This window comes from Aythya ferina (genome assembly GCF_964211825.1).
Source record: "Aythya ferina genome assembly, chromosome: 20".
NCBI classification, from domain to species: Eukaryota; Metazoa; Chordata; class Aves; order Anseriformes; family Anatidae; genus Aythya; species Aythya ferina.
This window is the reverse complement of record NC_140318.1, coordinates 3462870-3479942: the sequence shown is the minus strand read 5'-3', so window position 1 is coordinate 3479942 and position 17073 is coordinate 3462870. Positions and strand designations below refer to the sequence as shown.

The following is a 17073-nucleotide window of genomic DNA, read 5'->3' as shown; positions in this document are numbered from 1 at the left end:
GCAGGAATTATTCCCATGGACACAAGTGGACATAAAACTGCAGGCATCCAACTGCCTGCAAACCCAGGCACGTCCGTGGGTTCGTGTTGGAAGGTTTTGTTTCTACTATCAAGAATACGATCTCTGTGGGGTAGGCACCTATTCTGAGTATGGTTAAGCAGCAGATTAAAAACAGGCAACTCATTTTCGCATACCACAGAGCTTTAAGATAGGTAACTTCAGCATAGGGTCTTCATAAGAACCTTTCTTCCTCCTTGCAAAACGAATGGTCAATACCTTGGAGGTTTAATTGTTCTAAGAACAATTATAATGGAAAGGTCTATTCCATTAAACCAATCTCTAATGCTGGAAAACTAGCTTCGTCAGCTGTTTTCCAAAAGCATATGAATGTGCTTATTCTATGTTCTCTCATATCTCATCAAATTAACAGGCTTTTCTTGTGCAAGCTCTCAGAGAAAGGAAGAGCAAAGTTAGGACTTCCACGGTAAGCCAGTGGCTTCCCATTAATAACTTCCTCTGCTTTTGACTAGGAAATAATTATGTTTCCGTTGGTTTGTACTTAGTCTGCTCCAGAATCACGTTTCCTGTGTCTGTGCACCCCAGCTCCAGATTGCTCTTTTCAAATAAAAGGGGTTTCAGTGCAGCTCTCACAAGCAATATCATGACAGAAGAACACACACAGATAGAGCAGAACACATCACCACATTTGTAAAGATATAAAATTCAATACTAACCCATCTAGCAGGTAAGTCCTGTAGAATGTGAAGATCCAGACATCAGGCAGCAGGACAGAGACAAGACAGTAAGAGAGGGACAGAAATTTGGGTGGGAAGCAAACATCAAAAAGTTAAAAATCATATTTAAATTTCGGTATTTCATGAAGACACATACAGAACTATTTGTAAACACACAGAGACAGAGAATCACAGGATTACACGAAAACAAAACTCACCTCTTCTGAACCACAAGCCCCGTGTGTCAGAATTGGCTAACAGCACTGTTTGAGTACGATTACCTCAGTTTTCTAGAAACATGCACTTCAGTTCACTGCAATTCTCAACCCTGAGATTTCTTTTTTAATTACTAAAGCAGCTGTTAAATCTGTACTCCCTCTTTCCCAGGCATGGATATTATTAGACAGCATCCCAAAAAGGTGTTTAAAATGTAGTCTTCAGGTTTTTTCCACAGTTGCTTTCTCTACTAAAGTTCTATTGAGATTTCTAATATACCAGTGAACACAAAAAGGCATTAACAGAAAGGCCATGAGCACTTCAGACAGCCTGCTTCTAGCTGTTTGTTCCTTGCCTCTGCCAGCTGTAGGGCAGACTAGTGCAGGAGGAACTGGAGGACTCTCAAGTCCTGGATAACTGGAATCACTACAGAAAAACGAATACAGAAGCAGAAACATTTTTATAGTCTGGTGTTTCAGGGTCTTCCTCTCCCCTGTGGCAAATGGGGCCTCCCTCCGATCCCAACTGCAGGAAATGAACAAGTGCCCATCAGTTGTTTTTCAGCAGGAGGCATTACAACTTAGATGGGCCAAGGAAATATAGGATGAATACACTTATTAGCTGTGGAATTCTCTAAGGGTTGCTCCTGGGAAGACAAACTATACCTGGTCTCCTGAATCCATTGGTGGAAGGCATTAGCATGCTGAGCAAACTCCTGGCGCAACTTGTCATTCTCTTCCTGCCTTCGCTGTTCCTTCTGCAACTCCAATTCACGTTCCTGAGAAAGGAACAAAAATAATTTCAAACAGGGAAATACGTGACTGGCTTCATGCTGTAACAAAGAAAAAACAGCACTGCATACCGGTGCAATTCTGGAGGTAAAAAGAAGACTGAAGACTCAAAGAGTATCCTGGATACTTACCTTTGGGGACAATTTCCAGAGAGGACTTTAAAGGTCACAAGCTATGAAAAGATCAAGACTTGCCTTGATAATTTTCTGCAGATTCCTCCAAGTTTCTTCAAGAGCCTCCATAGTAAACCAAGTGTAGGGGTTGGAGGCTACACGGAAGCTCTTGATCTGGCGATCAAGCTCTGCCAGCTGGTTGAAGTCAGCTTGGGCAGAACTAAGTGAAGAACGGAAAGCATCATGAGCTTCTCGCAGTGCTTTGATTTCTTCCAGCGAGTTACAGCGCACGGGATCCGTCAGATCCTCTTCAGCATTCTCAAACCAGCTGTTGAAGGCAGATGCCTTCTTTGCAAAAGTCAGGAACAGATCCTCAACCTTGAAAAAAGAAAATAATCCAGTTGGTCAGTTCAGTTATGCAGTAAGGCAAACACTGTATATGAGGTGATCTGGAATTAACAAGCCTAAGTGGTAGTTTGCATTTATTGCTTGTTTCTTGCAAGTGTCTTAAAAATTCTTAAGGAAGTTTCCATAAATATTGTCTGCAAATAGAGAAGCTACATAAGTTGCAAGTGTTGTTTGTTTGTTTTCCTCCAAAGAGAACAATTCCATTTTTGTAGCCTCATGGTTTGGCTACTCACCTTTCTGAAATGCTCCTGAGCCTCCAGGAGTTTCTTTTTCCTGGCTGCAGAATTGGCAAGTAGCTGATTCCAGCGTTTCATCAAGGAGGCATGCCGAGCCTCAATGGCCTTTGATTGGATGTGTTTGGCTGCTAGCAGCTGGTCTTTCAGAGCAGTGATGTTTGCAATTCCCTCCTGCTGGAAAGCCTGAAGTCCAGCATCAAAAGTTTCCTGAAACATTAAAAAAAAAAAGAACAAAATATTTTTACATTGAAATATTTGCTATGTATCCTATGAAAGATATAGGAATGACTAAATAAAAATAGAAATAGAAATACTAGAGAGTCTTTTGTATTGCAGAAGTGTTCACCTCCTCTTCTCCATCCCTTTCCAGGGTGGAAGCAGCATTAGCACTAACCTGCTTGGTGAGCAGTGTCTGCACAGAAGAGAGGTCACGTCCATAATCATCTGTCTTCAGACTGTTTTCCTTCTCACCTTGAAAATGAAACAAATGCATTAAAAATGTAGACATCTCTATCTCAAATGCTCCTTCCATTCCAAGCTGGGGGAAGGCCCTCTGGGCTAATAGAACAATTACTCCAAAGCATCCATCACAGCACTGCTGATTGCTTTGGGTGTAGGTCTGCTCATTACAGCACTGTATGAGAAGCTATCTGAGGTCTTTGGAACTCAAAGAGCATTTCAGTTTCTTTGTGACAGTGTACTGTGCCCCAACACAGAACGTACCTATCCACGACTCCACTACATCTGCTTTCCAGTTGAACTGGAGGAAGGCAGAGTTCTCATCCAGTTTGGCTTTCCTCTGAGCTGCCGCTTTCTCCAGATCTGACACCTTTCCTTTGAGGCCCTTCATCTTGGCAGTAATGTTCTCCACATGGTGATTGTTCTACACGACAGGAGGGGAAAAAATAAATTAAATATGATCTTAAGGTCTTCCAAGGCATCCAGAAAGCTGCTAACAGAACAAGGACTTCAATCAAAAGACTTTGTTCTCAATGTACAACACCGCCTAAGAAACAGCACTGTAAGAGGTTAACATCAGTAGCTTATTCAGCTGCAAAAAATGAGTAAGAGCTCATTTCAAAGAGTTGACAAATCAATCCTAAGAGCAGAGCAAGTCTATTTTGACATCAAAATGTCCTGGGCAGCCTTTGAAGGTTTTTCTTTACCAGTCTATTCTCACCTTTTTAATGAGATCCTCTCCGTTAGCACAAACATCGTTCACTCTGTCTTTGTGGACAGTAAAATCAGTCTCAAATGCTTCGTGCTTTTTCAGCAAGCCCTGCAAATATGACACACAACCACTTTTTAAAATATTTTCTCACTACTTGTGAAAGAAAGTAATTTCTAAAGAAAACACCATTGTTGGAGTGCTTTTCTAAAACAAATCCATGATGTTTTTTAATTAATTTATTACTATGTAGGCCTTTAAAAATGAACCAACAAAGAAACCTCAGCATTGGAAAGACACAAAGTAAAGGTTCACTGAGCTCTCATCAATGATAATGCAGTGAAGATACTGAAGAGCTGACAAATTTCTCCATACCTGGATAGCTGCAAGTGTGTCCCCATAATCCTCACTGGCTACCAGTGTCATTTTCTCATTGATCCATGCTTCTTCTTCCTCAACATTTGCTACAAACTGTTGGTATTCCAGAGACTCCTCTAGACGCTGCCCCCTGTATGGGTAAAGAAAGGTAAAATTAGCTGCGATGTTGCTTTCTGTGAATTACAGCAGCAGAAAACCTAGCAATGTACACAGACATGTACTGGTAAGTGGACTAAGGCCAATTAATTTCAAGCCTATGGTATTTAGGCAAGTGCAAGAAAGGCTAACCACAGCACATCTTAAAAAACAAAACAAACCTCACATTTCTGTTGAGAAACATTATCACTAAAACCCTTTTAAATAGTCTCAAAGAGCCCATCATCAGTGATGTATGTTATGACGTGATTATTGCTAATGACCCATATCTAAACACCTGAAATTCAATAAAATCTGGTCTAAACAAGCCCATCTAACTGTTTTAAGTTGCATGTTACAAAAACATCTCACTCACCGAGCAGCTGCCAACTGCTTTAACTCTTTCCAGTGATCCACAAACTGAGCCAGTCTCTGCTGTATCTCCTCCTTTCCAATTGTGTTATCATCCGAAAGCTTCTTCCCAGTGTCTAGAACACCCTGGAAAGCAGAGAAACACCCAATCAATAGAACATCACTTGCTCTTTTATGATGCATGCTGGATTCCTACAAACCAATTACTGGCTTTCATACTTGTCGCAAACAAGAAAGCCATTCCTTATAGGAAATCTGTCAAGGAGAGGCATTTACCTGGATAGCAGGTTCATGGGCAGCTAATTCTGCTTCTAAGCGCTTGTGTTTTTTCCTCAGGTTCTGCACACCAGTTAGGTCTCTGCCGTAGTCCTCTGAGCTAACTAACAATTTCTTCTCTCTACATTCAAGAGAAAAGCGAGAAATACAAAATTTTAAAATTACTTACTTTTTCTTTTGTGAGGTCAAGCCTCACAAAAGAAAAAAAAATAATTGCAAATAAGGAAATGCTCTTCATAGCATAAATAACTTGGATGCAAGAAATTGCATATGAGTTATCAGCAAACAGCAGCTGTCTTCTGGCAGCACATCAAGGGGAACGTGTAGGGAAAAGAAAGGAAAGAGAGAGGGCCTATCATTTCTCTATGAAGGACAGAGTTTCTTGGTAACTGTTTTCTTTTTAAGAAGATAATTACTTTTTGTAAAGTTTACTTTCTGTTGTCTGATTATTATTATTATCTTTTTTTAACAAGCATAACAAAAAAGTGCTCTAAACTGAATGATATCTATCATGCTCACTTCTTTCCCTCCTCTAAAAGTAGTAACACCAATACGGAAACAACATTTCATTAATTACTACAACTGGCTGGAACAAAAATAGTACTTCAGATTGGAAAAATAAGGTTTAAATTTCTTCTGTGTGCTTTTCCAAAAAGAGTCAAATTTCAGTTATCTGGTTTAGGGCTAAATAGTGTTACTTTTCCAGTACAGAGCTCTCCTTCTTGGGGTTTGACAAAGTAAACTGTAGATAAGAAGCCACACCCAAATCGGTGTTGAACCTGTTTTGAATACAGTGTTCCTTGACTGGGAGGCAAGTATGTGTCTTCTTGTAGAGACACATACTTGTAGAAAAGGCAAGCTACAAAACCATACTACAGCCTACGAATGCTGTTAGCAAGCTGGCAGTAAGCACGTGCCCTCGTGTAAGAGCCTCGAACTTCCAAAATACGCACTTGATCCAGGACTCCTCGTCGTCCATATCACGGAAAAACTGATGCAAACGGTGGGACTCATTCAGCTTTGCACGGCGGGCAGCTGCCATACTCTTGATCCTCTGAAAGCGTCCATTAATAGTCTCACGTTTATCTTTCACTTGGGATGTATCAAAAGCACTGCTGGTCATCAAACTGTCAGCCTGACTGTTCAGGTCTTTCAGACGATCCTGGAAACATGGGTGAAAAGGTGTGTGAATAATATTATTGCATTATTGCTATACCAACAAAACCACAGAAATCTGACTACTCTGCAGAGCTACAGTTTTTAAGAAAACATGTTTCAACAAGTGTACGACTGCAGCATGCATTGAAGTGGTATCTGCACAATTTGCTGATTACCAGGAGTTATGTTCCAAAACAAAAAGTGAAAGCAATACCTCATGAGCAGATATATCAGCTTCCAGTAGCTGGTGCTTCTTCAGAAGGTTGTTAACTGATGCCAAGTCCTTCCCATAGTCTTCAGATGCCAACAAAGCCTCCACCTGGGGGTGGGGGAAAAAAAGGAGATGAAGAACAAGCTGTGTGTTTTATTTTCACAAATCCCTTGAAATTGTAATGTCTCTAAAATCATGTAAATTAATTATCTCCTTAACCTTCTACAGTGTGGAAAAACCTTTGCCTCATCACCTGCTTAATTCTTAGGAGGTTCTATACAAATAGGCTTATTCTCACTTATTGTTTATAAATAATATAAAAAACATCCACAAGATTTTTAATCTTTTCAGAGCCTTGTAATAAAGGTTTTTACTAAATAAATCTAGACTTGCTCAAAGGTATACAGCGTTCTAGAAAACTGAAAGTCAGCAAAGGGAATAAAAAAATAGAAAAAAAAAACAAGTCTTGCAAGTAAATAATTCCAATCAATTACCTCTGAAAGCCAGAAATCAAAGTCCTTGATTCCAGTATTGAAATTCTGCTGTTTATTAGCTTCTTTCAGTTTCTGACTCTTTTCTGCTGACTTCTGTACTAGGAACTGCCATTGGTCAGCCAGGGCAGCTAGCCGTGCCTGTTATAAAATGGAGAAGACAAATGCTACAAATGAAAAACATGTTCTGATAAATGCAACACCACAATAAGGTACAAGTTTGGCTGCTGATTCCAGGTACACAAACTGTACAGTACCTATTTCATGTTTCCTAGCTATAATTCAGTTTAACATTTACATCCTGATCATAGGACCAGAAAACTTTTCTCCCTCTTAAGAACAAATAAAAATGACTACCCTGATTCCTACTGGATAGTTGAAATAGAATAACTGATATAAATCAAGTTTTTTTTAAAGGGGTATTTCCCTCCTGTTGTCCAAACATTCCAAACCCAAAACTAAATAAATCTTCTAAGACTTGTTTTATCTACCTTCACAGCATCCTCGCTGCCAGCACACGCTCCTCTTTCAATCAGCGAGTTCCCCATATCGATGACTCCACGGATCCGATCCGCATTGGCATGGAGCTCAGCTTCAAAGGCTTGGTGCTTCTGGTGTTTGCTCTGAGCATGACAAAAATGAAACTATTAGAAACTGGACAAAGGGCTCCTAAATTGTTCTCATGGGCTGAGAAGAGAGCACAAGAGTTGTCTACACAGAGAGGTTTGTGTGTAGTCCGATCCAAAGAAGTTCTCTCTCTCTCAGTAAGCACACTGACTGTTCACTCAGATAGTAACTCATGAATCTGGGTAGCTACCAAGCTTTGACCTAGCAAAACTGTCAATGAGTTGATACATATAACTCAGGCAATATCTTCTGTATTTTACAGATGCCCATGTAACATTCCTTGCATTAACCTTAGAGGTTACTCAAATAAAGCTTTCTCACGTACAATGCTATCACCTCCAAAAACTCCACATACTCTAAGCATAAACACAGTAGCTTTCTGTTCCTATAGAAGCTTCACAAATTTCTGTTTCCCTTTGTAATCTATAGGTAGCTAAAAAAAATCACTGCTAAAACCTATCTGCTTTTTGCATTTTGATATTACTCAGTCATACTTGACATTATATATTACAGTCCTGAATTAACATCAAAAACTCTATAAAATAACTTTGAACAGTTTAATTTTTTTTTTTTTTTGAGTTGAGAACACCATGAGAACAACAGGAGCCTAGGTGTAGGAGGAAGTATGCAGATCTCTCATATCTACACGATCCATCCACCCACCAGGAAGATAAGAATAGCACAAAAATGACAAGACAGAATTTACAAGTATTAACTGGAAATGCTAGTAACATTGGACATGGGTATGCGATGCCCTGAGAGAATGGAATGAAAGGAAATGTTAGATTTGAAATAAAAGATGGGAAATACCATAGCGCTGCCATGAGAAATTCTGCATGAACTGCTTTATTTTGGAAACCACTAATCCTGAATGCTGAGATTAGAAAAACATATCCTTCAAAGCAGTATCTGCCAACACATAAAACTCAATTTAAAAGCTGCCAATTGCTTATCTCCATATAATAACCATGACAACAAATCCAACAATCCATTTCTCTTTTAATATAAAACTCTTATTTTTTCAAGTAAGAAAAAAACCTGAATGTACTACAGCCTAAAGCAACAAACACAACATTTGTCTCCTTCCTTACTCTAGTTACATTCCCCCTCTTTGTCAACTTCTTTCATGTAACCTCATTTTACTCCACTCTTTGGATTTTAACAAGTCCTGTCAGCTTTCTACGTGATACGTATCCTTTTCCCAAGGGTTCCTTCTATATTATTCTCTTCTACTCTTGTAAGCCATCTAGGTCTACCAGCTTTATTGGTTTCGCCATCTTCAGCCTGTGATTCTAAAAGCTCAAGCTAACAGAGCTGACATCACATGTCGTGGGTTATATCACCACCACTCTAAATTCAGAAAGGAGGTTGTCATGCCTCATAGCTAAATTTCTAAAAAAAGGATAGGAACCCATTTTTCCATGAGCTAACTCCTACCCCTCCACACACACAAAAAAAACAACTAAACCTAAAAAAAAAAACAAAACCCAAACCAACCCTGTATCACTTATGCATCACAAATTAAACAGATCATGCAGAACACCTGCAAAACAAATACATAAATGATGCTGAGTAGGCATTAACAGAAAAGCCACATCCATAACATGAAGATCAATAGCTGTACCTGCATGAAGGTCAATAACTAATAGAAAACAAAGAGATTGCATGAACTGATGGATGGAGCAACAGACTGCAACCAGACCTTGTGCTCACACATAAGCTATACAAAGAAAACAAATTCACATACCGGGGCTAGTCCAAACTACTTACCAGCAGTTTGGAAAGCTATAAAACAGATTGAGAGAAGAAGTAGTTCAGTGCATTTATACTACTTCATAAGCCAGTATTTAAACACAGGAGGTAATTCTAAGTAATTATTCTCTAATACTGAAAATTGAGTGAGACTTATATTTTAGAATATAAGAGAGATCTCATATGGAGATGAAATCCAGGAACTTAGTTTCATTATTTTATTATCTAGATACCAGGAGAAAAACAGAACAGCTACTAAGGAGTATCTTCAGAAAGTGTGCTGTTGCAGACACCACATATCTTATTAATTATACGCATCAATAATTATCAAGTGAGTTCTATTTTGGGTCTCCTTTCATGCATAATGCAATTTCTATTTTCTCCTTGTTAAAGGAAGACCATGTCCAACATGGTGTGTTATTCTCTCCCTTACTGAACAAGAACTCCTCTGAACATGTTCTTTCAAAAAAGAGTATGCTTTGTGAAGGTAAATATTTCGTTTTGATTTCTAAGCTGAGAAACATATTCACCTGGATATTAGTGGGATCCTTATATGACTCATCACTTGCAGTTTGGAGCTTTTCACTGATCCAAGCTTCAATTTCATCGACATCACGACTGAACTGCTGGAGAGTCTGAGATTCTCCTAGCTTAGATCTCTTCTCAATCATTTGAGCTTTCAGACGAAGCCACCTGTAAGCAATTAAATACATGTATAGAATGAAAAACTAGGACTGCACAAAGCAGCACATTTTACAGCTGCAAAATATTGCCAAATACCATTCTCTTCCACAGTTAGTATCTGCATCCAATCTCACAAGGCTTTCAGCATACTGACCTGTCCAGAACCTCATTGCGTCTGTTAGCAATGACTCCTTTTGCATAATGGTCAGCAGAGATGAGCTGGTCAGCAAAAGACTGCAAGACAGCAATTTTCTCTTCCTATTCAAAAGAAAAGCCATAAATTAGAACAACTTAGGTACTTCAAACTGGAATGGAAAAAGAGCTTTTGGTGGTGTGGTGTTTGTTTGTTTTTCTTTTTTCTCTTCTCTAAAGGAAGACTATCTTCTACAGGACTGGAAAGTTCGAATTCAGAACACCTCTCACCTATGGCATTTAGGAAAAAAAGTATCTTTTGGACTTTGTAGTATGATCTCAGTAAAAGTTGGAAGTTTTCTTCTACAAAAAAAATGAAAATATACTTTTTTTTCTGCTGTAAAAATAAACAATTTTCAAGTAAGAAAGAAATTTACACAAATACCTGTCATACTTCCCACATCACGTTTGTGGGCAGTGAAATCCATCCCTGTCTGCATTAGCCACTTCTGAACTGTTGGTGCAGATCCCAAACAGCTCAATACTTAGAACCAACCTTTAGAAACCATACACAGTAGTAATTTCTTGTATTAATATCCTGCGTAAGAAAAACTAATCTGTTCCCCCCTCACTTCGGATACCCTCCTCACCTGGACGTTGATTGCCTTATCAAAATCTTCGTGTTTCTTGATGAGTGCCTCCACGCTGTCTAAGGAGTCTCCTTTATCTTCTGTATTTAGGAAAGCCTCTCGGGCAGCCATCCAGTTTTCAGCTTGTTCACAGTCCCGATGAAACAGCTACAGAGACAAAACTCCAGAGCATGAGAAAGACAGACCATGAACACTGCTCATCACCATGATGGAACAAACTCTTACGAAAAAAGGACTTATTTTTATTTTTAGAAATGCAGCAGAGTACCTGCAGTTCTAGACACTGGTCTAGCATCATTCTGCGCTGGACCCAGGCCTTCTCCAGGTCTGTCCGTTCTTGTTCTAGAATATCCAGTTTCTCCTTGATCTCTGGACTGGCATAGTGACCACGTGCCAGAAGTTGTTGTCCAAACTGTTCAAATGCCTGGAAAGTGCCAGCTCTTGCATCTATTTCAGTGCGGTGTTCCTGCATGGCACAGAAATGTGTTAACAAATAAATAGAGGACAGAGCTGTAATTGATCTATTTTTGGATCTGTAAGTGGAGAGTGTAAGAAAAACAAACATCTGTTGATGCTTATGATACACACTCACAATCTTTCACATACCTGGTGCCTTTCCAATAAAGCTTCAGCTCCAGTCACATCCTTTGCAAGCTCATCTGAGGAGACCAGTCCCCGGATTCCATTGATCCAAGACATAAGGTCCCTGCAAACACAGATTAATAAACAATTTTTCCCTTCCTCCACTAAAATAAGCCAGAACAGGAAAAGTAGTTCTTTTTCAAACCCTCCCCAGAAATATTCCTGTGGAACACCGAGCCATATATACTTCAGTATATAATACAGCAGACAGACAAATTGGGGAGAAGGGAGATAGACTCTTCACCTGAAATCACTGAGGAAACGCTGCAGGTCATGAGAATCTCCAAGCTTCTCTTTGCGCTGGTCAGCACGTTTTCCCAGACTATTCCAAGCCTGATTCAACTCAGTGCATTTTTCTTGGAGATCTTCAGCAGATTCTGGATGTGACTGGATCAGACGCTGGGCAGTTTCACCAAGAGAGTTCACCTAGAATTAAAGAAAATAAAATAAACACAAAGAAAACAAGAATAATGTTTTATACAGTTCAATTATCTCTGCTAGACAAAAGAAACCTTATGGTTTTGTCCCCTTCTCAGCCTCACCTTGTCTCCAAGAGCTGCTAAGTCTCTCTCAAAGCCTTCATGTTTGCGCTGCAGAGCCTGCACACTGGCCAAGTCATGTCCATAATTGTCTGTATTTAATGCTTGATTCTTCTCCTCTATCCATTCTTTTGTTTCATCAGCATCTCTGATTTGAGCGAAAGGAAGGCAGAAAGAGAATTAAAATGGAGGCCACACTAGGATCTCTGTTACCCAGCAGGTTGCTAATTTCTAGAGAAGCTCTAGTAGTTGATGATTCTATTGAACTGCAAGATGACACAAGTGAACTTTGGCAAAATAGGACAGCAGTTGAGATCTCCCAAACCCTCAGTAGTTCCATGCTCCCATGTTAACAAGCTTTTATTTTTCTAGGAAGTACATAAAAAAGTCTTCTTGTTTTACTGGTGGCCCAACTTGCACTAAACAAATTAGGGGCTGAAATATGACACGTTTGGAACAGCTCCCACTACGTTTTAGAACTCTTAAAAATAAATTATTTTACTGATTTAAAATCAAATATGGATACAAACACCCTACCTGTGGAATCTCTGGACTTCGTGAGCACTGCCCAACAGCTGGCTTCGCTCCTCTGCTAACTGCTGCAGAGACCTCCAACGTTCATTCAGTTCCTGAAAAACAGCAAAAATCCATCTCCACACTGATACTGCAGAATCACAGGGTTTTTTTATAGCATTTCTGTTTAAAGAAACTCTTGTGTTGGGCTCGCTGAAACTTTATGATGTCAAACAGAAAATGTACCCAGTTACATGTCATTCACTATGCTTATCACCCCCTTTTTCATTTTGCTGACACCTGCAAACATGCTGACTACCCCTTCTTCACGTCCATCTTCATAGTTTTTTTTCAGGGGTTTACTAAGGACACAGACAGCAATGCTGGAATATTTCCTAAAATGGTTATGCTTATGTTATTTGGAGTATATAAGCAAATTTCACCAGTCAGTAACAGTGCAGGTGAAGTATTCTGCTTAATTTCAGAAAAATGCACAAATTCAATTAGCCCGGTTCAAAAAAAAATAAAAATTAAGGGTTTCTCCTGACATAAAAAAAAAAACATAGAAAAATATTTTGTGTGTATAATAAAATACTGATGTAACCTGAGAAGTAATTGCCGTATGTTAATAATTCACTCAACAAGTTCATTCAGGAAGACTTATAAAGGGTAATGAAAGACAAGAACTACAGAAAGGTAGGTGAAAAAGTTCTCAGCTTTTAAGTAACCTCAGAAAAAGTTGTGTTATTACCTTGATTGAGTTAAATGTTGCCACTGTGTGTACCATCATACGTGCAGACTGCATGAAAAGGCAGAAATAAAAAAAAGTAGCATTAAAGTCTACTTTAACCAATCAGAGCCAAAATCAGATTGAAAGAAAACTTAAAAATCCATAATGACTTGCCTTAGGTTAAAACCACAGACTTTGTAAAATACAACTATACAAAATGCATGAAGAAAGAAATACTACAGATTTTAAAGGTTTCAATGAAAACTGTTGAATTCTTTTAATTTTTATATAATTCTTTATAAATTTTTAGAACACTGTTTTGAATACAGTGTTGTTTATGAAACACCAACAAGAAGCAAGTAAAAACTATATTAAGAATATTACTTGCAATACCTAAGGTATTCTAGATCAGGGTAAGAACAGTTAGACATATATATGCATGTGAATGCTATCTCATTTATGTAATTTCAAAAAACGACAACTATCTTAATAAGGACAGAGAAAACTTCAAAATATTTTGATGCATTAGCAGGTAACTGCTATCCCATTGTAAGCCACTAGCGAATGGAGAAAGGCATTGTAGAAAAGGGCTAGCAATGAAGTTGAAGTCAGAGATACTGCGATACACTCAGCATATTCCTTGCTAAAGAATTATTGACAGAAACAGCTTTGATTTTCAGAAATGAAAACATTTCCTTCTGCTCACTACATTAAAAACAATCAAGCAAAACACATGCAAAGTGAATGGGGAAGATTTTGCATCTAGTGGCCACATAATACCTAAAAACTTTGGTATAAAAACTTGGATCAGCCTTATAGTACAAGCTCAAAAAGGGAGTTTCCTTAAAAAAATGACTGCCAGCAAATTCTCCGTTGGGAATCCACTATTTCAGTTACTCTTATAATCATGCTTGAAGAATTGAGAATTGACTGTGACTTTTAAAATGCAGAGCAGAACCCATATGGCATCTTTCTATACTGATAGGGAATTTGTATGCAAGTATATGAAAGTGAATTCCTGCTTACTGCTCTGCAAGTTTTTGTAACCTCCTTGCTGAAGGAAACAAGCAAAATTAAATGGAAATTCAGTAAACCTAGATCAATACCAATTCAAAACATTTGTTCAGACTATGACATCACCAAAATCGCTTTGGCAAGTCTCAAAGAAAAAAAGAAAAAAGGAAAAAAGGGCATATGAGAAAGTGGATGGTCTATTAAAAAAAAAAAAAAAAAAGATGACATGCTGTAGTTTTTGATTTACTTTGCCATTGTTTGCTAGTAAATGACGACACCTACCTTCCAAGGAGAGGCTGTCTTAGAATCAGTTTCATCCTGTTTGAAAGAAGTGAAGAAACAACTTGAAATAGGAATGATATCAGAATGTATTTTAAAAACTCAGGTATCTCCTTGTTTGAGCCTTACCAACATAAATCAATTTTTACAACTAAGTATTTTGTGTCATTTTGGGTTTTTGAGTTGTGGAGTAGAACACTCAGTAAATAAATGGATGGAAGATGAGATCATCTTTTTACATCCATTCAAAATCATTATTGAGTTCCGTCATGGAAATGGATTACAGTCACGGCTGAACCTCTACTTGTACATCCCAAAGTGTTAAAAATGCAATGCCGAAATTAACACTCACCCTGGGCATCATACCATAGACTTCCTGCAAAGGAAAAAGACAAGGTGCCTTGTTATTTTCTAACAGAAAGGAAATTCTGATTGTTTTTAAGAAAGGGAGGATATCAGGAGATACGCTTTGAGGTAGCTTCTTCCACAAAATGGTTACCAGCATGTCATAAAGTCAAATATTGCTCTCACAACTTGTATGTGCAGCAGAAATGGGAGTTTGACTAGTCAACATTATGTTATAACACATCCTCTTAGGGCTTAAAAAATAGACAAGCTGCTTCAATACTCTTTTGGCAGTGTATAGAATTACTTACAGAAATAGGGAAATATGTAACAAGTTTGCAAAAAAAAAAAAAAAAAGTTGTTTTATTAAAACAAGAAAACAGAAAACCCCATCATTGTAAACTGAGCTAAATTATATTTCTCTTTTTCCCTAGCATTATTGCTGTTTTTCCTGCAAAGAAATAAAGGCTGAAATTTCATATTTATATGAAGAAGTAAAGCTAATACATGGGATCCCCATGACTTTTAATATTATTTTAAAGACATTAAAAAAAGGGGGGGGGGAGAGAGAGAGCTCTAGATAGTGCAATTTGATACAGCACTATTTAAAAATAAACAATTCAAAGGATGCCCTTGTGCTGGCCATACTACAGAACAGGCACTAAGTGTCTCTGATTAGAATGCCAGTATTATCAGACCAGAGAGCAAAAATGAACAGCTAGAATCTTATAGCGATACACAAAGTAGAATAGACAAAAGAAAGGAATAAAATCTTTCACTTCTCAAAAGCATTAGAGTAAGTCAGAAAAAAAAAAGTGGACCTGTTGCTCTACTGCTTGCACTTCCTCTGCCATCAGTCCTTCTGACTCCAGGTCATTTGCAACCTTGTTTATGTCCTTCAGACGTGACTCATTAGCTTTTAGATCCTGCACAGAACAGTAAAATTCAAAGCATTAACATTCACACAAGCAAAACACGTGGATTAAGTTTGCACACCAGGGGTGCCACAAGGTACACAGTTTGTAAGCAGCAGGAATTTAGCACACTTGAACTTTCCAGTTACCAGTGAATACAGAATGCACGAGAGTCTATGCCAAGAAATCCCAGCTGTCAGCACCAAGTGTCAATGAATTAAATAAATGCACTATCAGAGTTTTCCTTACATGAAGTTAATTAACAATCAGCCATGGAATTCCCTTTTAGCACCGTATGCCTGCCAGTTTACCAACACGAGGATCCAACACTAACATCCATACTACTGGATAAATAAGCTAAAAAGCAGATTTTAAAAGTACTTTTACTGAGACACTTAAAGTTCCAGCCAAAAAGACTGACAGAAACCTTTCTATAAAGTAGAAAGGAAATCCAGTTAAAAAAACAGAAAAACTGGAGAACTTGTATTTAAATTTTAATAGAAGACACATTTTAATATCAACCATTAGCTTAAAAAGAAAAAACAAAAACCCATTCCAGTAAATGCTATTATCTTCTCATCTCCACTATTAGGCTGGCTCAAACCGTTAGCCAGCTTTCAAGATGTATAAAATGGTCAGGCATCTTTACACTTCAGTGTCCAGTATCTTACCAAAGTGGACAGAACAATAATACATGCACAAGCAATTCTTTCATACCTCATGCAAAGTAAAGAAAAATTAAGAAGTATTGCAGAAGTGTTGCGAATACTGAGAGAAAAATAAATAAATAAATCCAAAAGCCTAACAGCATTTTGAAACAGAGAATTATTTTAACATATCCTGTCCAACACTCTACAGCTGAAAACTAAAATGCACATTTCCTTTCAACAAAAAAAGGAATAGAAATAGCTTAACTGAAAGTCATGCTTTACACAAAATGGAATTCTTTCAGAGCTTGTTAGGTTCTAAATTTTAGCTCTAAATTATCAACGACCTATGACCCAGAAGCAGACGTTATGCAGCATTACAACATACCTTCTGAAAATCGTCAAATTTCTTCTGCAGCACCTCGACCTGCTCCAAATCAGCACCCACTTCCTCATTTGTGAGTGCAGCTTCTTTCTCATTGATCCACTGCTGAAGCTCATTAGCCTCACGGAAAAGCATAAATTTTTTGCAGCTTTTCTCTAGCATGCCTTTACGTTTTTCTCCCAGCTCAAGAAGAGAATGATACCTGGAACAAGGAGAAAAGGAAGGCAGGAGAAGTCAAGACTGAACTGAGCAGTCTGAGCAATTAAACAGGTGCTGGTATCACCAAAGATATGGGAAGTCCCTGCAGTCTACACGTTGCTATTCTACGGAGTGATCTACTTACTCACATTTAGGCAAATGTAAACTGCACGTTTCTCCACTATATGGATAAGCACACCAAAATGAGACCTCCCACATGCAACACTTTAGTGGGCAAAGGCAAACCCCAAATCCCAGCTCGGGTCAAGGTAGGTTCTTAAGCTACAGCAGCAGTGCAGTGCAGGAATGACTGCACAGGATACACCAAGAAAAGA

At 38.4% G+C, this 17073-nt stretch overlaps 1 protein-coding gene across 14 annotated transcripts in view; it reads right to left on the bottom strand.

Annotated features, from left to right (window-relative positions):
* SPTAN1 (spectrin alpha, non-erythrocytic 1) overlaps positions 1–17073 on the bottom strand; it is a 50356-nt gene that overhangs the window by 5774 nt on the left and 27509 nt on the right. For 8 of the 14 annotated variants that reach the window (XM_084493901.1, XM_084493904.1, XM_084493899.1 and 5 more), the window contains 28 exons: positions 16544–16742; positions 15416–15520; positions 14602–14625; positions 14253–14288; positions 12978–13025; positions 12251–12342; positions 11717–11861; positions 11419–11600; positions 11139–11238; positions 10801–10998; positions 10533–10679; positions 9905–10008; positions 9597–9759; positions 9085–9099; positions 7179–7310; positions 6691–6828; positions 6200–6304; positions 5781–5989; positions 4828–4948; positions 4556–4677; positions 4042–4174; positions 3679–3777; positions 3222–3381; positions 2893–2969; positions 2496–2705; positions 1936–2232; positions 1616–1728; positions 735–752 (listed from right to left, as the gene is read on the bottom strand). In XM_084493901.1, the coding sequence (XP_084350027.1) occupies positions 735–752; positions 1616–1728; positions 1936–2232; positions 2496–2705; positions 2893–2969; positions 3222–3381; positions 3679–3777; positions 4042–4174; positions 4556–4677; positions 4828–4948; positions 5781–5989; positions 6200–6304; positions 6691–6828; positions 7179–7310; positions 9085–9099; positions 9597–9759; positions 9905–10008; positions 10533–10679; positions 10801–10998; positions 11139–11238; positions 11419–11600; positions 11717–11861; positions 12251–12342; positions 12978–13025; positions 14253–14288; positions 14602–14625; positions 15416–15520; positions 16544–16742 (3492 nt within the window). The remainder of the gene's footprint in view (positions 1–734; positions 753–1615; positions 1729–1935; positions 2233–2495; positions 2706–2892; positions 2970–3221; positions 3382–3678; positions 3778–4041; positions 4175–4555; positions 4678–4827; positions 4949–5780; positions 5990–6199; positions 6305–6690; positions 6829–7178; positions 7311–9084; positions 9100–9596; positions 9760–9904; positions 10009–10532; positions 10680–10800; positions 10999–11138; positions 11239–11418; positions 11601–11716; positions 11862–12250; positions 12343–12977; positions 13026–14252; positions 14289–14601; positions 14626–15415; positions 15521–16543; positions 16743–17073) is intronic. The other 6 variants (XM_084493893.1, XM_084493906.1, XM_084493897.1 and 3 more) reach the window with 3 other exon arrangements.